The sequence below is a fragment of the Thalassophryne amazonica genome, chromosome 15 (assembly GCF_902500255.1).
Source record: "Thalassophryne amazonica chromosome 15, fThaAma1.1, whole genome shotgun sequence".
Lineage (NCBI taxonomy): Eukaryota > Metazoa > Chordata > Actinopteri > Batrachoidiformes > Batrachoididae > Thalassophryne > Thalassophryne amazonica.
Genome location: NC_047117.1, coordinates 56968530 through 56995020, shown reverse-complemented (window position 1 = coordinate 56995020; position 26491 = coordinate 56968530). Strand labels below are relative to the sequence as shown.

The 26491-nt window shown below is 38.1% G+C and overlaps 1 protein-coding gene across 3 annotated transcripts in view; it reads left to right on the top strand.

Annotated features, from left to right (window-relative positions):
* Positions 1-26491, top strand: part of prkcaa (protein kinase C, alpha, a) — a 488890-nt gene that overhangs the window by 347881 nt on the left and 114518 nt on the right. For all 3 annotated transcript variants that reach the window (XM_034187877.1, XM_034187878.1, XM_034187879.1), the window contains 3 exons: positions 11987-12143; positions 12246-12380; positions 13464-13557. In XM_034187877.1, coding sequence (XP_034043768.1) covers positions 11987-12143; positions 12246-12380; positions 13464-13557 — 386 coding nt within the window. The remainder of the gene's footprint in view (positions 1-11986; positions 12144-12245; positions 12381-13463; positions 13558-26491) is intronic.

Genomic DNA, 26491 nt, shown 5'->3' with positions numbered 1-26491 from the left:
ATGAACTGGAAACATGTTTTTCGCAATTACAGATCACATGAGGTACAAAAAGTGTCATGTGACATTCTAAAATACAGTGCACAGTTTGTCTGAATGAAGTACAATGCGGAGAGGTTAAATGTTATAAACGATGATTTTATGGCGATATTGGATGAAAAAAAAAAAACAAAATAGGAATATTTATCCAGACTTACCATTCTGTTGCCATGACTGTTGAATCTACAATTATTGCTAGAAGACATCCCAGCCTTCAGATTCAATCTGTAATTTTGCTGTTCTGCTTTGTTGACATTCTGAAAATGTCATTAACCACTTGTGGAAATCTGTAATGTAAACCCACGTAATCAGTTGTGAAAATAGTCATTAACTGTGGCCTGACAAGTGTTAGCTTGTTGCTACAACACAGAGTATCATCTTCTCAGCTTCTTTCTGTTATTGCCTGTGTTAAAAACACAAAAGTAACATGACTTCCGATGCAACACAAGTCCTTACATGAGGCTGAGAAATCCACCCAGAGACCTGTAGACTTAGTGGCAAAGACAGACAATGGGATATGTCAGTATGATTTTAGTCTTAACTTTTATGATGAATAGCATCATTAGGTAAAAGTTAAAGTTTTAATTGATTCGGAGTACATATTGTAGAATAAAATGTTTTTTGCTGGGACATTTGGTCCCAACTTAAGTAAATATTTATTGAGTGAAATCAGCTCAGTCAAGTTGTTTAACTTTACCAAGAGTCATTTCTTCTATGACAGGCTTGATAGTGGCATTGGAGTTTGTTTTGCATCCAAATTCATATGCAGGCTTTCAGTGACTTACTTGGATATATATATATATTTTATTGACTATATCTCAGTAGTGACATTTCTGTCTCTGGATCAGCAGCCGTCAAAATAGAGGTCATTGCATAGATGTGGTTGGAAATACTGCTAACCTTGCAGGACAATGAAGGCCCAGGTCTTTTAAGACAAGGTGCTTCCTGTCTTACTGTGCAGCTGTGAGACTTCAATGTTAAGGTAACGACTAGATGTATTTGGTACTAGGTCTGTGGAGGATCCTTGGGCAACAGATGCACAGTACTAAAAATGTAGAAGAAGTAAAGGAGTGGAAACAGGCCCCTCTATCGTGCACCATTATTTTCAAGTGTGTTGCTTGAGGGAATTGTTAAATTCAACTATTTGGTTTTATTCAGTGTGCGTTGTTAAGATTTGGGTGGGTTGCATATTACCACATCTATAAGGAGGTGCATTGTTTAGTGACCCAGTAGCACAGAAATAAATGTTTCCCATCAAGGACTTTGCTTTTATCATTGCACTGTGGCGTTTTGTAAAGCATAGTGTACAACCCCTGGCAAAAATTATGGAATCACCGGCCTCGGAGGATGTTCATTCAGTTGTTTAATTTTGTAGAAAAAAAGCAGATCACAGACATGACACAAAACTAAAGTCATTTCAAATGGCAACTTTCTGGCTTTAAGAAACACTAAAAGAAATCAAGAAAAAAAGATTCTGGCAGTCAGTAATGGTTACTTTTTTAGACCAAGCAGAGGAAAAAAATATGGAATCACTCAATTCTGAGGAAAAGAGTAAATCATCATGCAATGTTGCAAAAGATGTTGGTTGTTCACAGTCAGCTGTGTCTAAACTCTGGACCAAATACAAACAACATGGGAAGGTTGTTAAAGGCAAACATACTGGTAGACCAAGGAAGACATCAAAGCGTCAAGACAGAAAACTTAAAGCAGTATGTCTCAAAAATCGAAAAATGTACAACAAAACAAATGTGGAACGAATGGGAGGAAACTGGAGTCAACGTCTGTGACCGAACTGTAAGAAACCGCCTAAAGGAAATGGGATTTACATACAGAAAAGCTAAACGAAAGGCATCATTAACACCTAAACAGAAAAAAAACAAGGTTACAATGGGCTGAGGAAAAGCAAATGTGGACTGTGGATGACTGGATGAAAGTCATATTCAGTGATGAATCTCGAATCTGCATTGGGCAAGGTGATGATGCTGGAACTTTTGTTTGGTGCCTTTCCAATGAGATTTATAAAGATGACGTAAATTGCCACAGTCATTGATGATATGGGGCTGCATGTCAGGTAAAGGCACTGGGGAGATGGCTGTCATTACATCATCAATAAATGCACAAGTTTATGTTGATATTTGGGACAATTGAAAGGATGTTTGGGGATGATGAAATCATTTTTCAAGATGATAATGCATCTTGCCATAGAGCAAAAACTGCAAAAACATTCCTTGCAAAAAGACACATAGGGTGAATGTCATGGCATAGGGTCAATGTCAATGAGGAGATCTGATTTGATGCAGGTGTTAATTTGGGGGATGAAAATTTACAGGGTGATTCCATAATTTTTTCCTCAGAATTGAGTGATTCCATATTTTTTTCCTCTGCTTGGTCTAAAAAAGTAACCGTTACTGATTGCCACAATCTTTTTTTCTTGATTTCTTATAGTGTTTCTTAAAGCCAGAAAGTTGCCATTTGAAATTACTTTAGTTTTGTGTCATGTCTGTGATCTGCTTTTTTTCTACAAAATTAAACAACTGAATGAACATCCTCTGAGGCCGGTGATTCCATCATTTTTGCCAGGGGTTGTACATTAACAAAAGCTAACTACAAGATACTAGAGAAATTTGATTTGGGAATTCTTTTGTCCCAAGATTTTGTAATGTTCATCTATATTATAATAGCCAAGTGGCCTTTGTGCGCGAGTGTGTGTGTGTGTGTGTGTGTGTGTGTGTGTGTGTGTGTGTGTGTGTGTGTGTGTGTGTGTGTGTGTGTGTGTGTGTGTGTTTGCACGCATTCATGTGTATGTGTATGACTTTGATCACGCAAAAACCGGAGAGAGCTGACATTTGCCGTTTGGCATGCTTATGTATTTTGGGTCAAGGATGAACACTGTGAAAATGGAAAGTTGATAGGACAACTATTTTTGGAGAAATTAGCTCACCAATAAACAATGGATGCTGTGCTGCAATACACCATAGGAGTTTGGGGTTTTGCGGTTTTAAATGTTGCTACTTTGCTTAATTTATTACCACCCTTACCACAAAAATGTCAGCTACCTACGAGTATTTTATAAACACTACCCAATCTAGAGCCCGTGGATCCCCACAGGCAACACGCTAGTTAATTTTAAGGATGTTTTGAAGTGGTTATTTGAGATGTGAATTTGTGCTTCAAGTGCAGAAGGCATTTTTTTTTCTTTCAGAATTGAATCCCTTTGACTTGCCTATGGGACTGATAACAAATTGCTCTTCATATTAGTTGCGTGCACAGCAATGATGTGACCCTGCAGAGCCATTCTGTTGCTCAACATTTTTTTTCTTGCAGTATGTCAGCTCCCATTACTCTCACCCCTCTCTTCTGTTCTTAAAGGATATTTCTAGCAGCAGTTTGTTCCTTCTTAACTTTATGGAACCAATAGACGTCTGGGTCACTTCAACCCAATATTCAAATAAATCTAATCTTCCTGCTTTCATTGGAGTCTCTTGGAAGCGAAGCAGGAGTTGCTGCAAGGCAAATTTGGGGTTGGATCAAGTCTGGCGTTTCAATGCAGCCTTTGGAATAGCACCCACTGATCTGAATGCAGCTGACTTACTGCTATTGCTTTCACTCTGCAGCACTTTGCTACAGTAATTTCCATTTCTGTGTCATTTCTGAGTCATCGTGCAGATTAGCCAGCAGATTATTGCCAACAAAATTTACTTATTTTCTGTATGAATTAGTAGTTGTGATGGGGCAGCTGACAGCACTTGTGTTCATATCGGTGCCAGCACTTTCTCTGCTGCAAGGAGCTTCAACAAGCAGGGCTGCTGGGACAGACATGCTCACTGTCTTCATACTTTCTAATGAGGTCCTCAAGTGTGTAACTGTGTGCTTGTTACATTGATACTCTTTGCCAGAATGATACTGTATTATTACAAAGATATTTACCTTTAATGATGCGATCTTGGATGTCATCGCCTGTTGTACAGTAGCTTATTTTCATTCATATTATGCATCTTCTGTTATCACATCATACAGTTTTTCATCAAGTTAATAAAAGTGACCAGGTGTCAAACATGTTCCATGCCCATATTCAGTAAACACTCGAAGGATAAAAGTAGTTCCTAACTTGATTTAAGATTTTCATTTGTAAACTGGTAACATCATTTTTAAAATTAGAAAAAAGTTTGTGTGTATTTGGTGCCACATGACAAATTAATTTCAGTCTGGCATGGTTTTTTCAGGCTTCAGTCATTGTACTCTTCAAACTGGCAGCATTTTCATATTGTGATTATATTTTTTTGCCATATCGCCCATCTACTATCTATACTATCACACCCTGTCACTGGAGTAATAGGGTGTAACCCTGGACAGGACGGTAGTCTATCGCAGAACCGACACATGTACATAACACATTCATACTCACAGTTTCATATTCAGTTGTGAAAGTCATTGGAAGTAAGAAGAAGCTAAACACCCAAACACCCAGCGAGAGACCCCCCCCACACACACACACAAGGAGGACATGCAAACAACTGACACCATAAACAATAAGCAGAAACACTCAACTGCTTTCACTACATGGACTGCTCATTTCATTGCTTTTGCTATGTTTATTGTAAAACAGTACAAACAGTTCTGCTTATCATTTTAACATTTTCTATATCAGATTCTAAGTTGTACGCTTTCAAAATAAAAGCACTGTGGAGTGTAGAGACTTAAAATGAATGAGTTTAGCTGTGTGGTTTCTGGACTGTGTTTACCCAGGGAGTTGAAGAGCAAATATATATGGCCTTAGCTTGGATCTAATGAGTCACCTGGTCTTACCTGAGAACAAGGTATTGTCTGTTCCTTACATGGATTCAGAGGTCATGTCAACTCTTGAAATGTGCCAGGAATGAATGAGAGAATTATTGTCTGCCCTAGTTTTTTTTTTTTTTAAAGACATTGTTGGACTGTACTAGACACCTTACAGAGGTCTGGTAGAGTCCATGGCTCGACAGGCCAGAGCTGTTTTGTTGACTAGAGGGAGACCTGCACAATGTTAGGCTGGTCGTCTCAGTGTTAGGGCTGATCAGTGTATCAAATATGGTCAGGTCATATCTATACTTTAGGACAGGACTCTTCAGCTCATTCCTGAAAGGGTCGAGAAGGTGCAGGCATTCTTTGCAACCACTGACTCCAGCAGGTGATTTAACTGATTATCATCACTTTGAGCAGATGGAATCAGTTAATCAGTAAAATCACCTGGAGTGGGTGGTTGTAAGGAAAACCTGCACGCTCTTGACTTGACTTCATGCTTGGTTTGTACTCTGACATGCACTTTCAGCTGTGGGACTTTATATATAGACAGGTGTGTGCCTTTCCAAATCATGTCCAATCAACTGAATTTACCCCAGGTGGACTCCAGTTAAGCTGTAGAAACATCTCTAGGATGATCAGAGGAAACAGGGTGCACCTGAGCTCAATTTTGAGCCTTGCGACATAGGGTATGAATACTTATGTACATGTGATTTTTTTTTTATTTGTAATGAATTTTTTTTCACATTATCATTATGGGGTGTGTGTGTGTGTGTGTGTGTGTGTGTGTGTGTGTGTGTGTGTGTGTGTGTGTGTGTGTGTGTGTGTGTGTGTGTGTGTGTGTGTAAAAATGAATTTCATCTATTTTGGAATAAGGCTGTAATATAAACAAAAATGTGGAAAACGTGCAGTGCTGTGAATACTTTCTGGACGTGCTGTATGTGCAAGTAGTGGTCCATACGTGGACCACCTCCCAAGCCCCCGTTAGGCCCATGCAACTACCTACATTGGTTAAGATGTGGGTCTGACCCACAGAACCACATGGGCAGTGATGCTGATGCTGATAGGTTGAATGTTGTGAGCCATGCCCACTTTTCTAATTAAAAAGCCAATGGGCTATTCCCCCTTTCAACAATCATGATGTACTTACGTGTTTCATTTCCATGGGAAACGCGCCGAGAGCTGTGGAGTTTCACTCCAGCGCGGAAGTAAACTGGCTGCGATCAAATCAATATAAGATGTCTGAAATTTGGTTTGCATTTATTAAATTCCACGCAGATTAAACATAGCAGACACCTATTATTTGGAATTTGTTTTAGCAAGTTTGGCCAGTAGATGGCAGTGTTCATGGCATTATTCGCCCCATTGAGATATCCCATAATCCTTTGCTCACCAGAGAGTTGTTGCAAGTTTTCATCCTCTTATTAACGTGATGAAAAGCATAAAATTTTGGTTGTATAATGTTAATTTACAATTGTCATCATGTGGATTCTCTATGCTGTTTCAACCATAGACATTGGTTTCAACCGCAGCAACTCTCTGGCACGCAAAGGATTATGGGATATCTCAATAGGGCACTTCCATCTACTATCCAGTAGATGGCAGTGTTCATAGCAGTATGAATACCAACACATTCACTAGAAGTGCTGAATTCACTTAACAAAAAGAATTTTCAGTTTTAAATTACCTTTTTCTTTACAAATGAAAAAAATGACATATTTAAAAATACACATTTATTTGTAAAAACCCACCACACGACACGTTTCAGTAAATTGTGTGTGTGTGTGTGTGTGTGTGTGTGTGTGTGTGTGTGTGTGTGTGTGTGTGTGTGTGTGTGTGTGTATACCGAGCAGCCAACCACTCATGTCAGGGAAACTAATTTGCCCATAATGCACTGCGGGCATGTGTCTAATGCTAAAACCTTCAAAATTAGTGCATTACTTTTAAACTAAAACATATAGGTGATATTTTCACTTTATAAAACGTCAGACGTGACGCTAATTTAAATAACTTGTCCGGAATTAATTTTTATTTTATTTTAACCATAAGTCAAAACTGTATGCCTGTAGATGACATGGGTGATATGCCAGTGAGTCTGTATGGTGTAAAGAGAAATGATCCTCACTCTCACTCTAGCCAGCTCTTTTCTGTCTACAGAGGATTGAACTGTACCTCTCATAGCTGTCTACTACAAAACATATAGCAGGCAGGCACTAAAATCTTTAATTTTAGACTTCACAGGTTTTTTACCTGTTAAACCAAAATGTTAGTGGCCTAAAAATTATCGGACCTAGATTTATCAAAAGATAATAGTCCGTTGATGGTTTTCAAGGTTATCTGAAAAGCTAATCTGATAATGAAAATATTAATTACTGTTACAAAGGGAAGTCCAACTTCCTTTGTCATGTGTTTGTAATGGGATGTTTTTATTTTTCAGGTAGGTTAAGTAAGTACATTTTATTAAATTAAGCTTCTGTGGTCAAGTAGACTATGTGTGCAAAGATTGGTCTTGATCAAAATAACAGTTAAGTTAATAAGAGTTTGCCTCTATAAGTCATTTGATAGTTAAACTGGCTTGGGGACTAGGTGGCACTGAATGTTACACCACTTGAAAGATGGGAATTTAATGAAATATCAGTTTTTGCATATTTTTGCCTTGAACTTTGATGACCCCTGGCATGGTCACGGTTTGGTTTTCGGTCAAAAAACTTTGGGAAAGTTTGTTTCTTGGTAGGTTCCATTTCTGAGCCATGTTTCATTGAAATCCGAGTCGGCTTGAATCACAGCCCACCTGATCCTTAAAAAAATTGACTCTTAAATGGTGTTGTATATTAATTATTAGTCAAATATAGTTGATAAGATTTTGCTTTTTTCCTCTTCTTCTTCAGGGAGTTGGCCCATGTCAGGGAACCAAGTATAAGATTTCTTATGGAGCTGTAATAACTTAAGAAGCTTCAACTTTACAAGTCTTAAATTATACAAATCATGAGATCTCTTCTGGTTGTTGCCTCACAGTGAGAAGGCCTCAGGTTCGCTTCGCTTCCCACCTCGTCCTTTCTGTGTGGAGTTTGCATGTTCTTCCCGTGTTCCCTCCATATCCCCAGCTTCCTCCAACTTCCAAATCATGCCCCCCCCAACCCTTAACTGGAATCAGCGGGTATAGAACATCAATGAATTAAGGAAATCTCTTTATGGCTCAGAGGTTAGAACTGTTACTTCACAGTGAGAAGGTCCTAGGTTTGCTTCATGACCTGGTTCTTTCTGAGGGGAGTTTATGTGTCCTCCCAGTGCTTGTGTGGGTTCAAGACTTGTGCATTAGCTGAGCTGGTGTCTCTGAATTCACTGTAGGTTTGAGTGAGAGTGTGAACGTCTGTCTATATATGCTGGCTCTGCGATAGACTGGCGTCCTCTCCAGGGTGTTCCCCTCTCTTGATGGCTGGGATAGACTCCGGGCCCTCTGACCATTAACTCGAATAAGCGGGTTTAGAAAACTGATGGATGGATGAAATCTCTTTGGGTCACGAGATTCCTTTTATGAAGGGTGTGTATTAAATTTGCTCAAAGTTCACCCTCACGTTACTTTTGGGGAAATGTCACCACATAGATACAAGGACTTATACTGTCAAGTCACATCACGAGTTGCTCTGATACTTAAGAGTTGATGTTTTCAGTACAGACGTGAGATTCCGGCAGGATGGTTATGACACGTATGGAAAGGTCAGTAGCTCCCAAGCAAAATTACACAGTCTAGATATTCCCTCTACTGGAGATGACTGGAACTACACTACACACTAAAAGTAGGCTTCACTTGCTGATGTCCTGTACTCAATAAGTTCACCATATAGGAAGATAGAGCACAAAGAAGTGAAAACTGTGAAAAATGTTGTATAAGTTGCCTAAGTTTAAGTACTGTAAGGGTGTTTCCCACAGCATGGTGATGCATGGAATGCAAATGAAACCCACTCGGCTCACGGATGTGGGCTGACACTTTGGACGCATGCCAAGGTGACTGTGTTTCTATATAGCTGTCTGGAAAGGAAGAGTGCTGCAGTGGGTGATGCACATGTGAGGTATCATGGAATATTTACTAGAATGCATAAAATAGAGATTTTTATATCATACAGTTTGCTATGACTTTTTCATTTTTTCATTTCATTTATTTAGCACAATGAAAATCACAATGTACAAAAATGTACACACACACACACACACACACACATATATATATATATATATATATATATATATATATATATATAAAATAGATGTACATACACACATACATATACATACATATAAACATGAAATTATAATGATAAAAAGAAAAAAAATACAATATGAACATACTGTGCAGGGGTGAGGTAGATGCCAAAGAGGCTTATCAAATACCCACTCCCAAACAAAAAGAAAAACAAAAATATCACAACAATAAACAAAAGAATTGTGTCAATTAATTAAGTATAACATGTTTGCATCAGTTTAAACCAGGTAATATATTAACATTATAAATACTCATACAGGAGCTCTGCTTTTAATCCACTTTTATATCTGTTTAAGGTGATGGGTGGATTTAGGAGATGTACTGTATTATTCCAGGATTTAACACCATGGTATCTAATGTGACGCTGATAACGAGTCGTTCTATGCAAAAATAAATGCAAATATGAGCTCTGCCTTGTCGGATAATTATGAATTTGATGGTTATGCACAAAATAAAATTTAATTAAAAAAAAGGCCAACTAATATCATGAAGAGCTCTGAAGACAAATATACAGGTCAGGAAAATATTTATATGATAGATATTTAAGAGCTGCAATTTTAAAAACAAAGGTGCACTTAAAGTAGCTATTCGAACAAATTTTTTTCTGTAAGAGAAAAATTTTGTTTATATAAGTTGCAAAGGTGCTTCCCCATACAATACTGCATTAAGTTAAATAAGGATAAACTAAACTGTAATATAATGTTAAAAAACTTTTGTAATGTACTAAATATTGTAGAGAAGCTTGAATCTTCGACTGGACTGGGTTGCTTGACGCGAAGACGTTTCGCTTCAAATCGCAGAAGATTCCTCAGCTAAAATTCTTGCTCTGGTGTACTAAATATCTTATTTTGCTTATGATTCCTATTGACTTAGTTATTTTTTTACAAACATGTTCAGTATGTTCTTTCCAACAAAATTTGTCATCCATCCATACACCCAAAAAACATGTAGTAGAGACCCTTGATATTTCTTCGTTGTAAATTTTAATTTGATCATGATTACATTTTTTTATTGCCAGAAAATAACATAAAATTAGACTTTTTTTATATTTAACGATAATTTATTAACTTTGAACCACATTGAATAATTCAAGAGATCATTATTTAAACTTTTAACCAAACCATCTATATCTTTGCTGGAGATAAAAAGGTTGGTGTCATCTGGAAACAACAATGGGAATGTTGCAGTAGAAATGGATGCAAAATCATTGATACATAACCTACCATCCCTGGTTCTCAAGACCAGGGACCTAAGTGGCTCTACTCTTTTCTACTCTCCTATTTTACTCTTTTAGATATTTAGATATACCTTTGTATACTGGCATAGTTCCACCTTAGAATTGGAATATAATATATAAGATATACCTTACTGAATTTTCATATATATTATGAATAAAAGCGGTCCCAAAATTGAACCTTGAGGAACTCCACAGTCTATAGAATTAATTTCAGATTCCAAATTCAGAAGAACATATTGTTTTCTCTCTAATAAATAATTACTAAGCCATTTATGGACCGTTGCACGATGAATGGATGGATGTTCACTCACAAACATTTGCCAATGCAGTGTCAATATTAATACCTTTCTTCAGTCATTTGTTGACACGTGGTGCAGTGAGCCTCATTGTTCGCCCTGATGTAGACGGACCACACAGAGCACCACTTCAGGCATGTATTCTTCCCACAGTCAAAGCTGCACTGCCTTACTTACCCAGTAGCATTTTTACCACCTGAAGATGGTCATGGTTTATTGGGCTTCGTCCCAATGGACATGGAGCAGAACACATCGGCGCATTGTCTTTGCCTTCCCATGGGCGCCTGCTCATGTTTTGAGTTGCATTCTACGCAGCAGAGAAAGTTGTTCAAAGCAGCCTCACACGGCTCCAGCTTTAGATACAAATAACAACTACTGTATTTATTTGTGATTTACAAAAAAAAAAACGCCTGATTTGGCTTTTCAACAGAAGTGAATAGAAACAGTGAGTGCACCGGGTTTCACAGAGGCATGTGACTTTTCTGAAGGTGCATTGTAAATCTTATGCTGGATTACTACCACTGATGAAATGTAGACATTCAAGTGCACATTGAGAAAATATGTTGAAGGAAAAAATGGGATGGGAAATGGGTGATGCAAGAAGCAAACATTGTGAAGGTAGTAAGCGTTTGATTTTTCATTCCCGTCTGATGGTTTTGGCGCAGTTAAAGACAAAAGGGTTGAAGTGAATTTTAATCTGCTCTCAGCATATGTAGTAAAAGGTAAATCTTGCTTGAAATACTAAATATATTTTAAAAAAAGATATAAAACAAGAATATTTGATGAAGATCTCCATCACCACCAAAACTGAATCAATTCCATATCTTGTTCCGGCATATTGCTGAAGGTCAACTAGCTTTTTACCATCTGAACGCAGCGCAGTTCCTCTGGATGTGGAGGGGCAGTGTGCCTCTTCCCTTCTGCAGCTAATATTGTAGTGTGACTGACGGTGCCACATTGGAAATTTTCTGGGGTCTCCGAGCTCCAAGGTTTAGCAGAGCAAGGCAAGCTTACAGTTTGTTTTCAGGGATGCTTGGTACACAATGTGTGTTTGTGTGTGGGGTGTGTGCACTCCGGATCATAGGAGTGTGTTCCGTACTGTAGCTTAGGTCTGGGTGGATCCGTGCTAGTGGAGCACTGATGTCTCTGGTGTGCTCTTTTTTTCTGATCAGCAAACTCCAGAATTAGAGGGAGGGAAACCATTAGCACATCACATACATTCTCGTAACCCTCACCATTTGATTCAGTGAAGTCTGTAATCTGTAAATGTATAAGGTAAGATAGATTCCCTGTGAAAGAAAACTAAATAGTGTTGCTTTTACAGACGGAATAATCTACAAACACTTTAGTCTTCATTAAGATGTATCCATTTTTCAGTGGGTGAAGGCAGAAACCTGATTCCCATGGACCCCAACGGCCTGTCTGATCCGTACGTCAAACTCAAGCTCATACCAGACCCGAAAAACGAGACTAAGAAGAAGACCAAAACCATCCGTGCTAACCTCAACCCCAAATGGAATGAGACTTTTACTTTGTGAGTATTTTAGCAGTTCTCAACTATTTTACCAGTAATGACTTGTATAATTATGCTTCTAAATCAGAAATCTGAAAAAAAATGTATGTGTGTGTTTTGCAGCAAGCTGAAGCCCACTGATAAAGACCGTAGGCTGTCAGTGGAGGTGTGGGACTGGGACCGCACCACGAGGAATGACTTCATGGGGTCTCTTTCATTCGGCGTTTCAGAACTAATGAAGGCATCAGTCTCTGGCTGGTAATGGTCAATTCTATAATCACTGCTGGTGAACAAACCTGCAACTCAAAAAAAAAAAAATGCTAATTGTACTTTTAACTCGAAGCTTCCACTTTGAAATTCATGACTCAGCAGGAAAACATCATTATTCTGAACACAATTCATCAATTTTAGTCCTCAGATAATGCACCCATCCAAGGATTTGCTGAAAAGCCATTTGTGGAACAGGGGGTCTTTATATAATGCCAAAAAATAGAGGTGTTACCCTGTCAAAACGTATCAGAGCTTGTGAAAGCAGGCAGGATTATGAGCGTCTTTGGGTGACACCAAGGATAGAGCTTGTCTGTGTCCTTACTTGCAACAGATTCTGTCCATCGCCAATCCTGCAGTGTTGGTTTTAGTAAAACTGAAACTAAAGAAACACATTCATGATGACTAAACTGCTAAACATGCTCCCACAAGCCATTTAAAAATGAAAGCCATTTATGAATATCACTGAGTGTCTGGCAGAAACTGACGAGGAACAGTCTATGGCCAATGACCTTATTAAAATTATTGACCTGTTGCACCACCAGCATCATGGCAGAGTGGAGCAGAGACACCATGCACGTCTTAGAAGTCAGGTTCTTTAAAGGGGCACAGCGTCACTTTTTTTTAATACATTATTTTGGCTGCTCTTTTTGGGGGTTTCAACAACAGAAACATGCATGTTAACCTCAGTCGAAGTCTTCATGTAAGTCTGACGGACTTTGGCTACAGCTGAGTGCATCATATTTTTATTTTTCCTGCCCTACCTTTGCTCATATGCAAATGTGTGGGTTTATATGCACCTGTGCATCCCTGTACATGCCTCTGCTTCGAATAACGTCTGTGTAACATCATGGAATGCGTATTATAATGTAATTCAGGAAACACAGCACCGAAGAAATTCTAAACATGCTTGAAGTCCGCTCACCAAGATGCAGGAGTTTATTTACAGTGAACTAGATTCAGGGCAAAAGAGTTGAAGGAAAGTTAGACAAGTTAATTTCAAAATATTTTCATCTGTTTCTGTTCCTGCCATCCCATCCTCCATCTTTTTTTGTTTGTGTGTCTTTATTCCAGGTATAAACTTTTGTGCCAGGAGGAGGGTGAATACTATAATGTTCCTATCTCAGAGGATGATGATGGGAATGAGGAGCTGAGGCAGAAGTTTGAGGTGAAGATTGGACTGAAATAACCACCTCTTAATGTGTTATCGTCTGTGTCTCTGTTGATTTATGAGTTGATCAGTCACTCTACACAGTAACACCATATGTCATGGGTTAAAGTTCTCCGTCACCACGACGGATTTCTGTCATTTGGAAAATTTAACCACACATATGCATGCGCATGTGGTGTCATGCGTGTTTTGGGGCCGAAATATGATAGTCTCACTGTCAAAGCAACATCCCATTCTGTGCTAATCAAAGCAGCAGCATTGTCAGCGTGGACTGCAGAGGAAGGGACTGTGTGAATTTTCACTCCTCTCTGCTCTGTTTACTGCTTGCTATGAGCCACAGTCTTTCTCCTCCCTGTCTTCATGGGAACATTGGCAGACACTCCCCAAGTAGAGGGAGGCGTGGCTTTGCTTTGAACCAATGAAGCAATGATCCGACTTTATCTTAATTTTCCCCCGCTAAAACCCTAAAGAGCATATGTCTGTGAGTAATATTTACCTTTTTTATATTAAACCGACCTGTTATGGTCTTCTAAAACAGTTAATAGATGTATTTTATAATTTAAAAACGGGGCCGATGCTAACGGGTTAGCATGTCTATGGCGTTTTCAATGTTAAACTTAGCATTCTGTGGTGTGAGTAATTTTTAGCCAAATAAAAGATAGTGAAATTTAACGGTAAATTATTCAGAGTATATGCACAACTAATATAAACATAAGGTAAAATGAAACGTGGACTAAGTAATGTAAAATGAGAATTATATACAACTGTTTAAGTTTAATGACAATTTGTTTCGGTCAAACTACATCTAAGCTGTGTTTTTACACACACAACAAAAAATGCAGTAAACTGCACATTTGTGTCTTTTTTCATGAAAATAACTTATTAAAGATCACATATTACACTTTAGTCAGACCTTTAAAATACTTTTGTGGATTCTTGCTGTAATATGTTGTCAGTGGTTGAGATTGTTTCTGTAGGAAACCTGATGGAAATCTTTCAAAATAAAACAAAACATTACTCAAGGTATGTTTTTGATGAGAATATAACATCATAACTTTATTACAAGGTCAAATGATGTTGCATGATAAAGGCCTTTTAATAATAACTCACTTCAAGAAATAATGGCAAAACTCACATGTAAGTAAAAAAAAAAAGATTAATTGATTACTAAAATAATCATTAGTTACAGCCCAAGTTTGTTTTATGAGTGAGAGCATTTTACAGATTAAATGTGAATAAGCCAGTTTTGAGTTTCTCAATGTGCATGCGTTTTCAAAACTGGTGACAGTGTTACTTTGTGCACAGCAGAACAACGTTGTCAGTTGCTTTAGGCCCTAATTTTGTATTATTGACTGTACAACCAGTGACACAGTACTCATTTGGTGCATTCACTGGATTAGAACAGATCAAAATACTACAGAAGACAAAGAATTTTTGCTTGACACTTTGAAGTGTTTTCTTTGTTTCAGAGGACTTCATACCCATTCAAATTCACCAGAATATACAAAATTTGACTTGTCTTTTAAAAAATTTCTGGGGGAGTACACAGACTCCCCATAATCAATAGTGTGTTTTTACTTCACAGATTGAAGTGAGTTTTATTTGATTCAGGGGACTTCATACGCATTAAAATTCACCAGAATATACAAAATTTGACTTGGTCTTTTAAAAAATTTCTGGGGGAGCACCCCAAGACCCCCCCCCCCCCCTCCCCGCCCATAGTTTGAAATGAGTTTTCTTTGTTTCAGAGGGCTTCATACCCATTAAAATTCACCAGAATATACTAAATTTGACTTGTCTTTTAAAAAATTTCTGGGGGAGTACCCAGACTCCCCATAATCAATAGTGTGTTTTTACTTCACAGATTGAAGTGAGTTTTATTTGATTCAGGGGACTTCATACCCATTAAAATTCACCAGAATACACAAAATTTGACTTGGTCTTTAAAAAAATGTTCTGGGGGAGCACCCCCAGACCCCTCACAATCAAGACTACACCCCACCACCCTTTTATGTACCTTTATGTTCAGGTTTTGCATTCTTTTTATGCTTTGTCTGTCTCTCCTTAGAGGCTATTTAGAATAGATTTGTATACTGTATAATGTGTTTATTGTATTTGTAGAGGAAAAAAGAGTGTGTGCCCCCACTACGCCACATTTTAGGGAATTGCTGGCATTGATTTTTGCCAGGAAAAAATTTCAGTGAGATGAAAATTTATTGCTTTAACCCATGCCATATGTTCACTGTGTCATTGTTTTAGATACATTTGTTCCTCTCTTCTGGACCTGTACAAATGCTTTCACTTTTTCATCAAGCTTTTGTCTTTAATGGCATTTTGATCATGTGCAGCTCTTTATACGTCCGTGCAGATTTGTCATTAAATCAAAGATATTTTGCAAAATAATTTTTCAAATCTAGCATTACCAGGAAAATATATTTGGAATTTGATGAAAAACATTCTCAGATTTCCTCAATTCTGTTTCTGTGTGCTGAACTTTCCCTGCTAATAGGCATATTTAGGACTTAAAGGACTGATTTAACATTTCTTAGACATATGTGACTTAATTAATTAATTAATATCACAAAACCTTTCACTTTTTGGACTGTATTACTGTTTTTTGCCTTTTTAAAAAAATAATTATTTAATAATTAAAATATTTGGGCAAGCGTTTAACTTGGGCTATTTTCCTTTTCAAATCTGCTCCTTCAAAGTTAAAATTTGGATGAAATATTTCATGAATCAGAGATATTTACAGTTTAACATTTTACAACTCTGTGGCTGTGTTTAATTAACAGTTGTTAAGACTTAAATCAGCATCCATGCAGTGGAAACATCCACTAGTTCTCACATCAGAATCATTCTGTAATAATATTTCCATGGCTATTAATTCTCCACAAGAGACGGACTTTAAAGTCAGCTTCAACTGTAAGAAAAGTGGTTAACAAGTATTTTGACTTGTCTGGAGCACAACAGAACGGGGTTGGGGGATTGGGGGGGGCAGGCTTGTGTTTGATTTGAATGTCATCAGCACTGCTGTGTTATTCCGAACTGCACATCCACCAAAATGAATGCTTTGTGCATTAATAGACATTTGGCTTTATTTTTCATCATTTTGTTGATGTTATTTTTATGTTTCTGCTGAAACATCAGCTGTATTGTGTATGTGTGGTGTCTGTACCAATATATAAACTTTAGAATATAAATATACAAACACACATAGACTTACCATATGAACAAATATGCTTTCCTTCTTATAATATCTTTATGTTCTGTGAGCCATAGAGCTCTCTGTGAGTTTAGTTGTCGAGCATTCAGAAAAATGAAGAACAGAAAACAGAGTTCTTGTAACCGGATTGCAGACATATGGCTTTTTCAGTCACTGAAATGGTTTTAAAATACATATGGGTTTATATTTTTCAAGTCTGTAACCTCTTCCACAGTCATAGCAACCTGGTCTCACGGCAAGTTGCGATTCAGCAGCACGAAATATACATTAATCTATTGGTTTGTGATATTGTCACGAAAAGTGCCTCATTTTCGTCACAGCAGCACAAATTCATTCTAATTCATTCCGTGATGGCTGCACGAAATTAAAAGTGAAGTTGGGGGTGGGGTATGGTTAGGGTGGGGGGAAAGAGTAAGATTAGGTTATGGTTAAGGTTAGGGTCCGGGGTAGGAGTAGGGTTAGGAATAGTGAGTTAAAAAAAAAACACCCGTCACGAAAATTTGACTCATTTCATCACGAAAAAAAAACAAAAAAAACGTGAGACTGGGCTGGTCATAGATATACGTGTAAAAGGTGTTAATTACTTTGTGTTGCCAGTAGAATTTCAAAATGAGTGCCTACATATCATTTGTTCTGCCTAATTTGTTACATGCCACTTGTGTGAAAAATAGGTTTTGGCTCTGTTCTTGAGACCTACATCTGGGATACGTCCTTCGTGCAGGTAGTATAGTGCAGTGCATCTACAGTTACAGTGCATCTGGTGTGTTTCAGGGGTCATGTTGTTGACAGTCACATCACAATCATCACACCCATGTACCGCCCACCCCTAAAATATCCCATATGCTTGCTCTGGGACGTGCCCACACTGAGTCTGTTTGCACTCTGTGTGACACACCCACACTGTCTGACATGGACTGACTAAGCTTCAACCTGCTCCCCAGATAAATTAAGCAAAACCAGAAGTGAAAATTCCTTGACTGGCCGCTTGAGGCTGGCTCCAAAAGCAAGTCATTCCCCGCAGACCCTCATGTTAAAATTCCCAACATTGGAATAGAAATAAACGTTTGAAGCCTGGTACAAACAACAGCGTATTGATTATTGTAATTTATTATCTCACAGGCAGCCATAGGATTTATGGTTTGTTTGTTTGTTTGGCAGTATCAGCTGGCTCTTTTTCATATCATTACCCTAACCAATCAGCCCCAAACACACACAAAAATGCATACACCAGTATTTGGTCTACATACATTATAAATCTTTCAGCTTTAAAATTTTGAAGCACAACTGCCAAACCTCATTGTGGTAGCATGGTTAATTCATGATTCATTTCAGCCGTCTTGGTGCTCCCAAAACAACCAGAGAAGGAAGAACACAGTGTAAGAATTCATTGAAGTTTTATGTTTCTCCATAGCTTTTTACTTTTGTTTCATTAAGTTTTGTTTTCAGTTCAGTTGTGTTGCGATAATGTGCCTACATGCGTATATAAGAAGAGCGCACGTGCATTACGAGCATACCATGTAAGGTGCATTTATATATTGCACCTTTCCTCAGTTTTAAACCAACATGCTAATGGACACGCAGATGAGTGCATGTACACTTGGGCCCTGGGCATGAAAACCACAGATGGATCAGTTGCCTACATACCCAACAGTTACATCAGTGCCCAAAGGGAGTGATAAGATGGCTGTCCTGTGGCTTTACTTGTCTGAAACATGAGGCATAAACAGAGTTATCCAGACGAGGTCAATGGGTGAACTATTAAGGTATTAGCTCCATCTCCATTCAGAGGGGCGTGGTGAGGTGCATCTCATTTACTTTTAATACAACAGTCAGAAGAGGTTAAAAAGTATTTTGGGACGCATCAACTCAGTATCTGTTTTTGATTGTTTGGGTTTTTTTTTTTTTTTTGCTATGAAATTTTAAACTTCAGCTTTGAGACACTCATTGATCTACAGTGCATCCAGAAAGTATTTACAGTCCTGCACCTTTTCCATATTTTTGTTTATGTTACAGCCTTATTCCAAATGGATGAAATTCCTAATTCTACACACAATATCCCATAATGACAACATGAAAAAGGTTTTTGAGATTTTTGCAAATTTATGGGAAAAAAACAACTTTTTTTCAAACTGATAAACTTTGCTGTTTTTGTGCAAATATTTGCTCATTTTGAAATGGATGCCTGCAACACATCTCAAAAAAGTTGGGACGGGGCAAAAAGACTGGGAAAGTTGATGAATGCTCAAAGAACACCTAATTGGAAAAAGGTGTGTCATGATTGGGTATGAAAAAGACTCAGCCTTTCACAAGTAAAGATGGGACGAGGATCACCACTTTGTGAACAGCCCCGTGAAAAAAATTGTCCAACAGTTTAAGAACAATGTTTCTCAATGTTCAATTACAAGGAATTTAGGGATTCCATCATCTACAGTCCATAATATAATCAGAAGATTCAGAGAATCTGGAGGACTTTGTACTCATAAGTGGAAAGGCCAAAAACCAATATTGAATGCCCATGACCTTCGATCCCTCAGGCGGCACTGCATTAAACCAACATCACTGTGTAAAGGATCTTACCGCGTGGCCTCAGGAACACTTCAGAAAACTATTGTCAGTTAACAGAGTTCGTCGCTATATCTACAAGTAAAAGTTAAAGCTCAATCATGCAAAGCGAAAGCCATACATCAACAACATCCAGAAATGCCACCGCCTTCTCTGGCCCTGAGCTCATTTGAAATGGACAGAGGCAAAGTGGAAAAGTGTTCTGTGGTCTGATGAGTTCACGTTTCAAATTGCTTTTGGAAATCATGGCCGTTGTGTCCTCCAGACAAAAGAGGAAAAAGACCATCCAGATTGTTAGCAGTGCAAAGTTCAAATGCCAGCATCTGTGATGGTATGGTGGTGTGTTAGTACCCATGGCATGGGCAACTTTCACATCTGTGATGGCAACATCAGTGCTGAAAGGTACATCCAGGTTTTGGAGTAACACATGCTGCCATCCAAGCAACGTCTTTTTCAGGGACGTCCCTGCTTATTTCAGCAAGACAATGCCAAGCCACATTCTGTACATGTTACAACAGCGTGGCTTCGTAGTCAAGGAGTACAGGTACTAGACTGGCTTGCCTGCACTCCAAACCTGTCGCCCATTGAAATGTGTGGCACGTTATGAAGCGCAAAATATGACAAAGAAGACCCTGGACTGTTGAACAACTGAAGTCGAACATCAAGCAAGAATGGGAAAGAATTCCACCTACAAAGTTTCAACAGTTAGTGTCCTCAGTTCCCAAACGCTTATTGAGTGTTGTTAGAAGGAAATGTGATGTAACACAGTGGTAAACATACCACTGTCCCAACTTTTTTGAAACGTGTTGCAGGCATCCAATTCAAAATGAGCAAATATTTGCACAAAAACAATAAAGTTTATCAGTTTCAACATTAAATATCTTGTCTTTGTGGTGTATTCAATTGAATGTAGGTTGAAGAGGATTAGCAAATTATTATATTCTGTTTTTATTTACATTTTACACAACATCTCAACTTCATTGGAATTGGGGTTGTACATAAGTATTCACAGCCTTTGCCGTGAAGCTAAAAATTTAGCTCAGGTGCGTTCTGTTTCCACTGATCATCTTTGAGATGTTTCTACAGCTTAATTGGAGTCCACCTGGGGTAAAGTCAGTTGATTGGACATGATTTGGAAAGACACACACCTGTCTACATATAAGGTCCCACAGTTGACAGTGCATGTCAGAGCACAAACCCAGCATGAAGTCCAAGGAATTGTCTGTAGACCTCCGAGACAGGATTGTCTCAAGGCGCAAATTGGGGGAAGGGCACAGAAACATTTCTGTTGCTTTGAAGGTCCCAATGAGCACAGTGGCCTCCATCATCTGTAAATGGAAGAGGTTCAGATCACCAGGACTCATCCTAGAGTTGGCCACTCATCAAAACTGAGATATTGTGAGACAAGGGCCTTAGTCAGGGAGGTGACCAAGAACCTGATGGTCACTCTGTCAGAGCACCAGCATTCCCCTGTGGAGAGAGGAGAACCTTCTAGAAGGACATCCATCTCTCCAGCAATCCACCAATCAGGCCTGTATGGTAGAGTGGCCAGACGGAAGCCACTGCTTAGTAACAGACACATGACAGACCACCTAGAGTTTGCCAAAAGGCAACCTGAAGGACTCTCAGACCATGAGAAGCCAAATTCTCTGGTTTGATAAGACAAAGCTTGAACTCTTTGGCATGAATGCCAGGTGTCATGTTTGGAGGAAACCAGGCACCATCCCTACAGTGAAGCATGGTGGTAGCAGCTTCATGCTGTGGCGATGTTTTTCAGCAGCAGGAACTGAGAGACTAGTCAGGATTGAGGGAAAGATGAATGCAGCAATGTACAGAGACATCCTGGATGAAAACTTGCTCCAGAGCACTCTTGACCTCAGACTGGGGTGACAGTTCATCATTCAGCAGGACAATGACCTGCAGCACACAGCCAAGATATCAATGGAGTGGCTTCAGGAGAATGCTGTGAATGTCCTTGAGTGACCCAGCCAGAGCCAGACCTGAATCCAACTGAAGATCTCTGGAGAGATCTGAAAATTGTTGTGCATCGATGCTTCCCATCCAACCTGATGGAGTTTGAGAGGTGCTGCAAAGAAGAATGGACAAATCTGCCCAAAGATAGGTGCACCAAGCATGTAGCATCGTATTCAAGAAGACATGAGGCTGTAATTGCTGCAAAAGTTGCATCCACAAAGAATTGAGCAAAGGGTGTGAATACTTACGTACATGTGATTTCTTAGTTTTTTATTTTTGAGAAATTTGCCCAAAAGAAAAAAAAAAATTAACTTTTTTTCATGTTGTCATTGAAAATGTGAAGTGCTGTGAATACTTTCTGGATGCACTGTGATAGGGGGCTGATCTCCGATTTTACATCAGTGTTCATAAACATGAGGGAATGAGAATTAGAAGATGATATGCAGATGGTAAATTTAAAAAAGAGGTCTTTTTTTTTTTTTTATTAATTTTTTAAAGACCTCTGCTCATGAATGATTTGAACAGGACACCTGAGCGCTGATTTTTCCGCTGTGTGTGGAATGTTTGATCATCTCATTCTTTCTTTCCCATGTCACTAGGACACATTTAATTTTGTTAGCTCAACTTACTGACTAAAATGTAATGTGGCATCAAATGAAATGCTTCCTGAAGATAATTAGTCCCTTTATTCTAAATAGTATTTACAAAAAAAAAAAAAAAAACACAGCTACTGAGATGAAATTTGAGTGCTGGATTTTATTCAGTCATTTCTTCTGGACCGCTAAGCTACTAGGAATCAGTCAGTTTGGAAAAATAGGTTTGATCTACAACCCCTGGCAAAAATTATGGAATCACCGGCCTCAAAGGATGTTCATTCAGTTGTTTAATTTTATAGAAAAAAAGCAGATCACAGACATGACACAAAACTAAAGTCATTTCAAATGGCAACTTTCTGGCTTTAAGAAACACTATAAGAAATCAAGAAAAAAGATTGTGGCAATCAGTAACGGTTACTTTTTTAGACCAAGCAGAGGAAAAAAATATGGAATCACTCAATTCTGAGGAAAAAATTATGGAATCACCCTGTAAATTTTCATCCCCCAAATTAACACCTGCATCAAATCAGATCTGCTCATTGACACTGACCCTATGCCATGACATTGACCCTATGTGTCTTTTTGCAAGGAATGTTTTTGCAGTTTTTGCTCTATGGCAAGATGCATTATCATCTTGAAAAATGATTTCATCATCCCCAAACATCCTTTCAATTGTCCAAAATATCAACATAAACTTGTGCATTTATTGATGATGTAATGACAGCCATCTCCCCAGTGCCTTTACCTGACATGCAGCCCCATATCATCAATGACTGTGGAAATTTACATGTTCTCTTCAGGCAGTCATCTTTATAAATCTCATTGGAAAGGCACCAAACAAAAGTTCCAGCATCATCACCTTGCCCAATGCAGATTCGAGATTCATCACTGAATATGACTTTCATCCAGTCATCCACAGTCCACAATTGCTTTTCCTTAGTCCATTGTAACCTTGTTTTTTCTGTTTAGGTGTTAATGATGCCTTTCGTTTAGCTTTTCTGTATGTAAATCCCATTTCCTTTAGGCGGTTTCTTACAGTTCGGTCACAGATGTTGACTCCAGTTTCCTCCCATTCGTTCCTCATTTGTTTTGTTGTACATTTTTCGATTTTTGAGACATATTGCTTTAAGTTTTCTGTCTTGACGCTTTGATGTCTTCCTTGGTCTACCAGTATGTTTGCCTTTAACAACCTTCCCATGTTGTTTGTATTTGGTCCAGAGTTTAGACACAGCTGACTGTGAACAACCAACATCTTTTGCAACATTGCGTGATGATTTACTCTCTTTTAAGAATTTGATAATCCTCTCCTTTGTTTCAGTTGACATCTCTCGTGCCATGATTCATGTCAGTCCACTTGGTGCAACAGCTCTCCAAGGTGTGTTCACTCCTTTTTAGATGCAGACTAACGAGCAGATCTGATATGATGCAGGTGTTAGTTTTGGGGATGAAAATTTACAGGGTGATTCCATAATTTTTTCCTCAGAATTGAGTGATTCCATATTTTTTTCCTCTGCTTGGTCTAAAAAAGTAACCGTTACTGACTGAATCTTTTTTTCTTGATTTCTTATAGTGTTTCTTAAAGCCAGAAAGTTGCCATTTGAAATGACTTTAGTTTTGTGTCATGTCTGTGATCTGCTTTTTTTCTACAAAATTAAACAACTGAATGAACATCCTCCGAGGCCGGTGATTCCATAATTTTTGCCAGGGGTTGTAGTCATGTTGCTCCCACTGTGAATGAACAGGCAACAAATAGACTCATAGGGACATGTTGCTCGAGGTTCTAGTAGAGAAAATACTAAAAGCCTTTTAATGAAATCCCTGATTTATGGCCATTTATTCTTCTCATACTGTTATTTTTCCATATCAGAAGCTCCATGGTGCTTAGGTGGGAGCAAATGCAAATTATTGAATTGTTTGTGGATCATCATTAGAATCTAGGCACAAATGCTGCTTTATAAAAAGCATTAATTACATAATCAGAAATCAGCTGAGCACGTTCAGGATGTCACATTTGTCACCATCTCAGGCATCTCTGAGCATTGTTAAGGTTATTTTTGTGACATCTCTGCTTGACATAAATGAGTGGGATGAGCAAAATGTCAGTGGTGAACATGCAGGTTATGACAAGAACTCATACCTGGACTTTAAATCCTCCATTCAAGCTTGCAAAATGAGCTTAAAAAAAGTTTAAATTTTTGTTTACTCAATCATCCTGTTTATTCATCCTGTTTAATTGTGATCTGTTTGAAAAATGTTTCTTTTTAAAAGCTTTTTTTTTTTTACTTCTGTTTCAAGTGATACAGTGCATATCTGTATTTGCAGACTAAGAAGTCGACATACTTCGCACAATCATCAGCAAGGACACTGTTTGTTTGTTTGTTTGTTTGTTTATTCATTTCGAGCAGGTTAATACAAAAGAAAAATAATATATATATATATATCCAGTACATATGCAGTTAATTTATCATTTAGCTCGAAAAGGAGTGGGAAGAAGAAAACGTATTAAATCCCACCCCCATCATTCATGTTAACACAAAAAATAATAATCACAATGACTTCCTTGTCAGATCAACTGAAAACAAAAATTAAAAAACAAAACAAAACATAAAACAGCAATTTATACATATTCAAGATTATTGTTAGCAACAAAGAGGTAGATACCAGCAATGGTAAGGACAAAAATACCAAAATGGTAACATGATATAGCACACACCAGCAATGGTAAGAAATGCACAGGTAGAGGAAAGCACATACCAACAATTATAAAGAATTGTAAGGTACAGCACAACACTGATAAAGAAGAGTACATTAAATTCCATTCTCTCTGTATACAGACCAAACCGCATTTTTATATGAGGACTTGAATTTGTGAATGTTTCGGCAGAGCCTCTGCTGTAAATCCAGAGCATTCCACAATTTCACCCCACAAACTGTCACACAAAAACTTTTCTAACAATAGTTCTAACATTAGGCAGAACAAAATCTCCATAGCCTCTCAAATTATGAATGTTCTCTTTAAGAGCAAAACATTTTTGCAAGTTGTTCGGTAGTTGATTATTAAAAGCTTTAAAGAGCAAGATGAGTGTATTATATTTTACAAGGTCATACAATTTTAATAACTTGGACTGAATAAAGAGATCATGAGTATGTTCTAAGTAGCTAACTTTATGAATGATCACAAACTTTGTGAACACAGTTGTTTGTAAAATTTGTTTTAACCTACTTCACGTTCCCATGCTCTGTATGAAATTTCCAGAATGTTCCAGAAGAGAGCAAATCACAGTTTTTACAGCCAGGTTTCTACAGAGAAGTCAGTGTTTCGATAGTATTGAGTCTGTCCTGTATGGTAAGACTGTCTGCACTCCGCAATTGTCAAAAACTGCTTCACCATGCAAGACTAGCAAGGGAAGCTACTAAAAGCCTATTTGGACAGGACTGGTTTTATATGGGGTGATGGAACAATGCAACTTCATTGCAGTGTATCTGTAATATTTTTGGTTGATTTACGTTGGATAAGAAAGCTTTGCATAAATGACAGAGATGGGAATTACTACTCATTATACAACCCTCACGTATTGTTGTCAGTTTTCAAAAATAAATAAATAAATACATTTCCAGGCTAAATGGAGTGGATTAATCGCTACAGTATTTTATATTGTCTATCAACTTCACGGTTTGATAGACATGATGGGGGGAGTTAACTGCACTCTGTGTAGTTGTATTCCATATATGTCAAAGCAGACTCTCTGAACACCTCTTAGACAAGCACAAAATAAACATGTCCCAACCCCTTGACATTGCATTTGATGTGAGACTTACATTTTAATCTTCATACAGAGCTGCACTGTTCGCAGCAACGCAGCAAATCAGCAAAGCAGCGGCTATAGCCATAATATGTGTGAAGGAAATCTATACAGAAACCCAACATAAATAAAATGAAAGTGTAAATGTAAAATTTATGCTTTTGGCTTGTCTTCCAAATGCACCGCCTTACTTGATATTTCAGATGTGTATATTAGCACGGAATTAATATAACCTTGAGGTAATTTATACGTCCCATTTTACAGAAAATAAAAGGTGCCATTCTGGCATGTGAGCTCACACTCTGTAAAAATGACTGATATAGTATAAAATCACAGAGAAGGTCTGGTAATGATTACTTTACCCTACCTCCCCATGTAAAAGTAATCCTGGTTGAACAGACTTTAAGATATCTGGACCACTCTGAAGGAGTTGCAGGCTTCTGTGGATGTGATTGCGACTGAAACTGTGCAGAGTGCAACTTTTGTCTGTTGCATTACATTTCTTAAAAAAAAAGACATGAAATTTCAACAACAGTTTGCCAGAACCCATATGTGCAAGACTCGAGCCTTGATTTGATCTGTTCTGAAAATATTCAGTGACATGGAAATGTTCATGTTCACATCCCCTAACTTGCCAAAATCCATCTGGCTGTAAAAATTACTTAACCCTATAACGCCAAGTGTATCATATTTGATACAGGATTTTCTGAGATGTCTGCTTCATCAGTGTGATATTTTCTCCCCAAAAAACCCATCGTATACAATGAGAT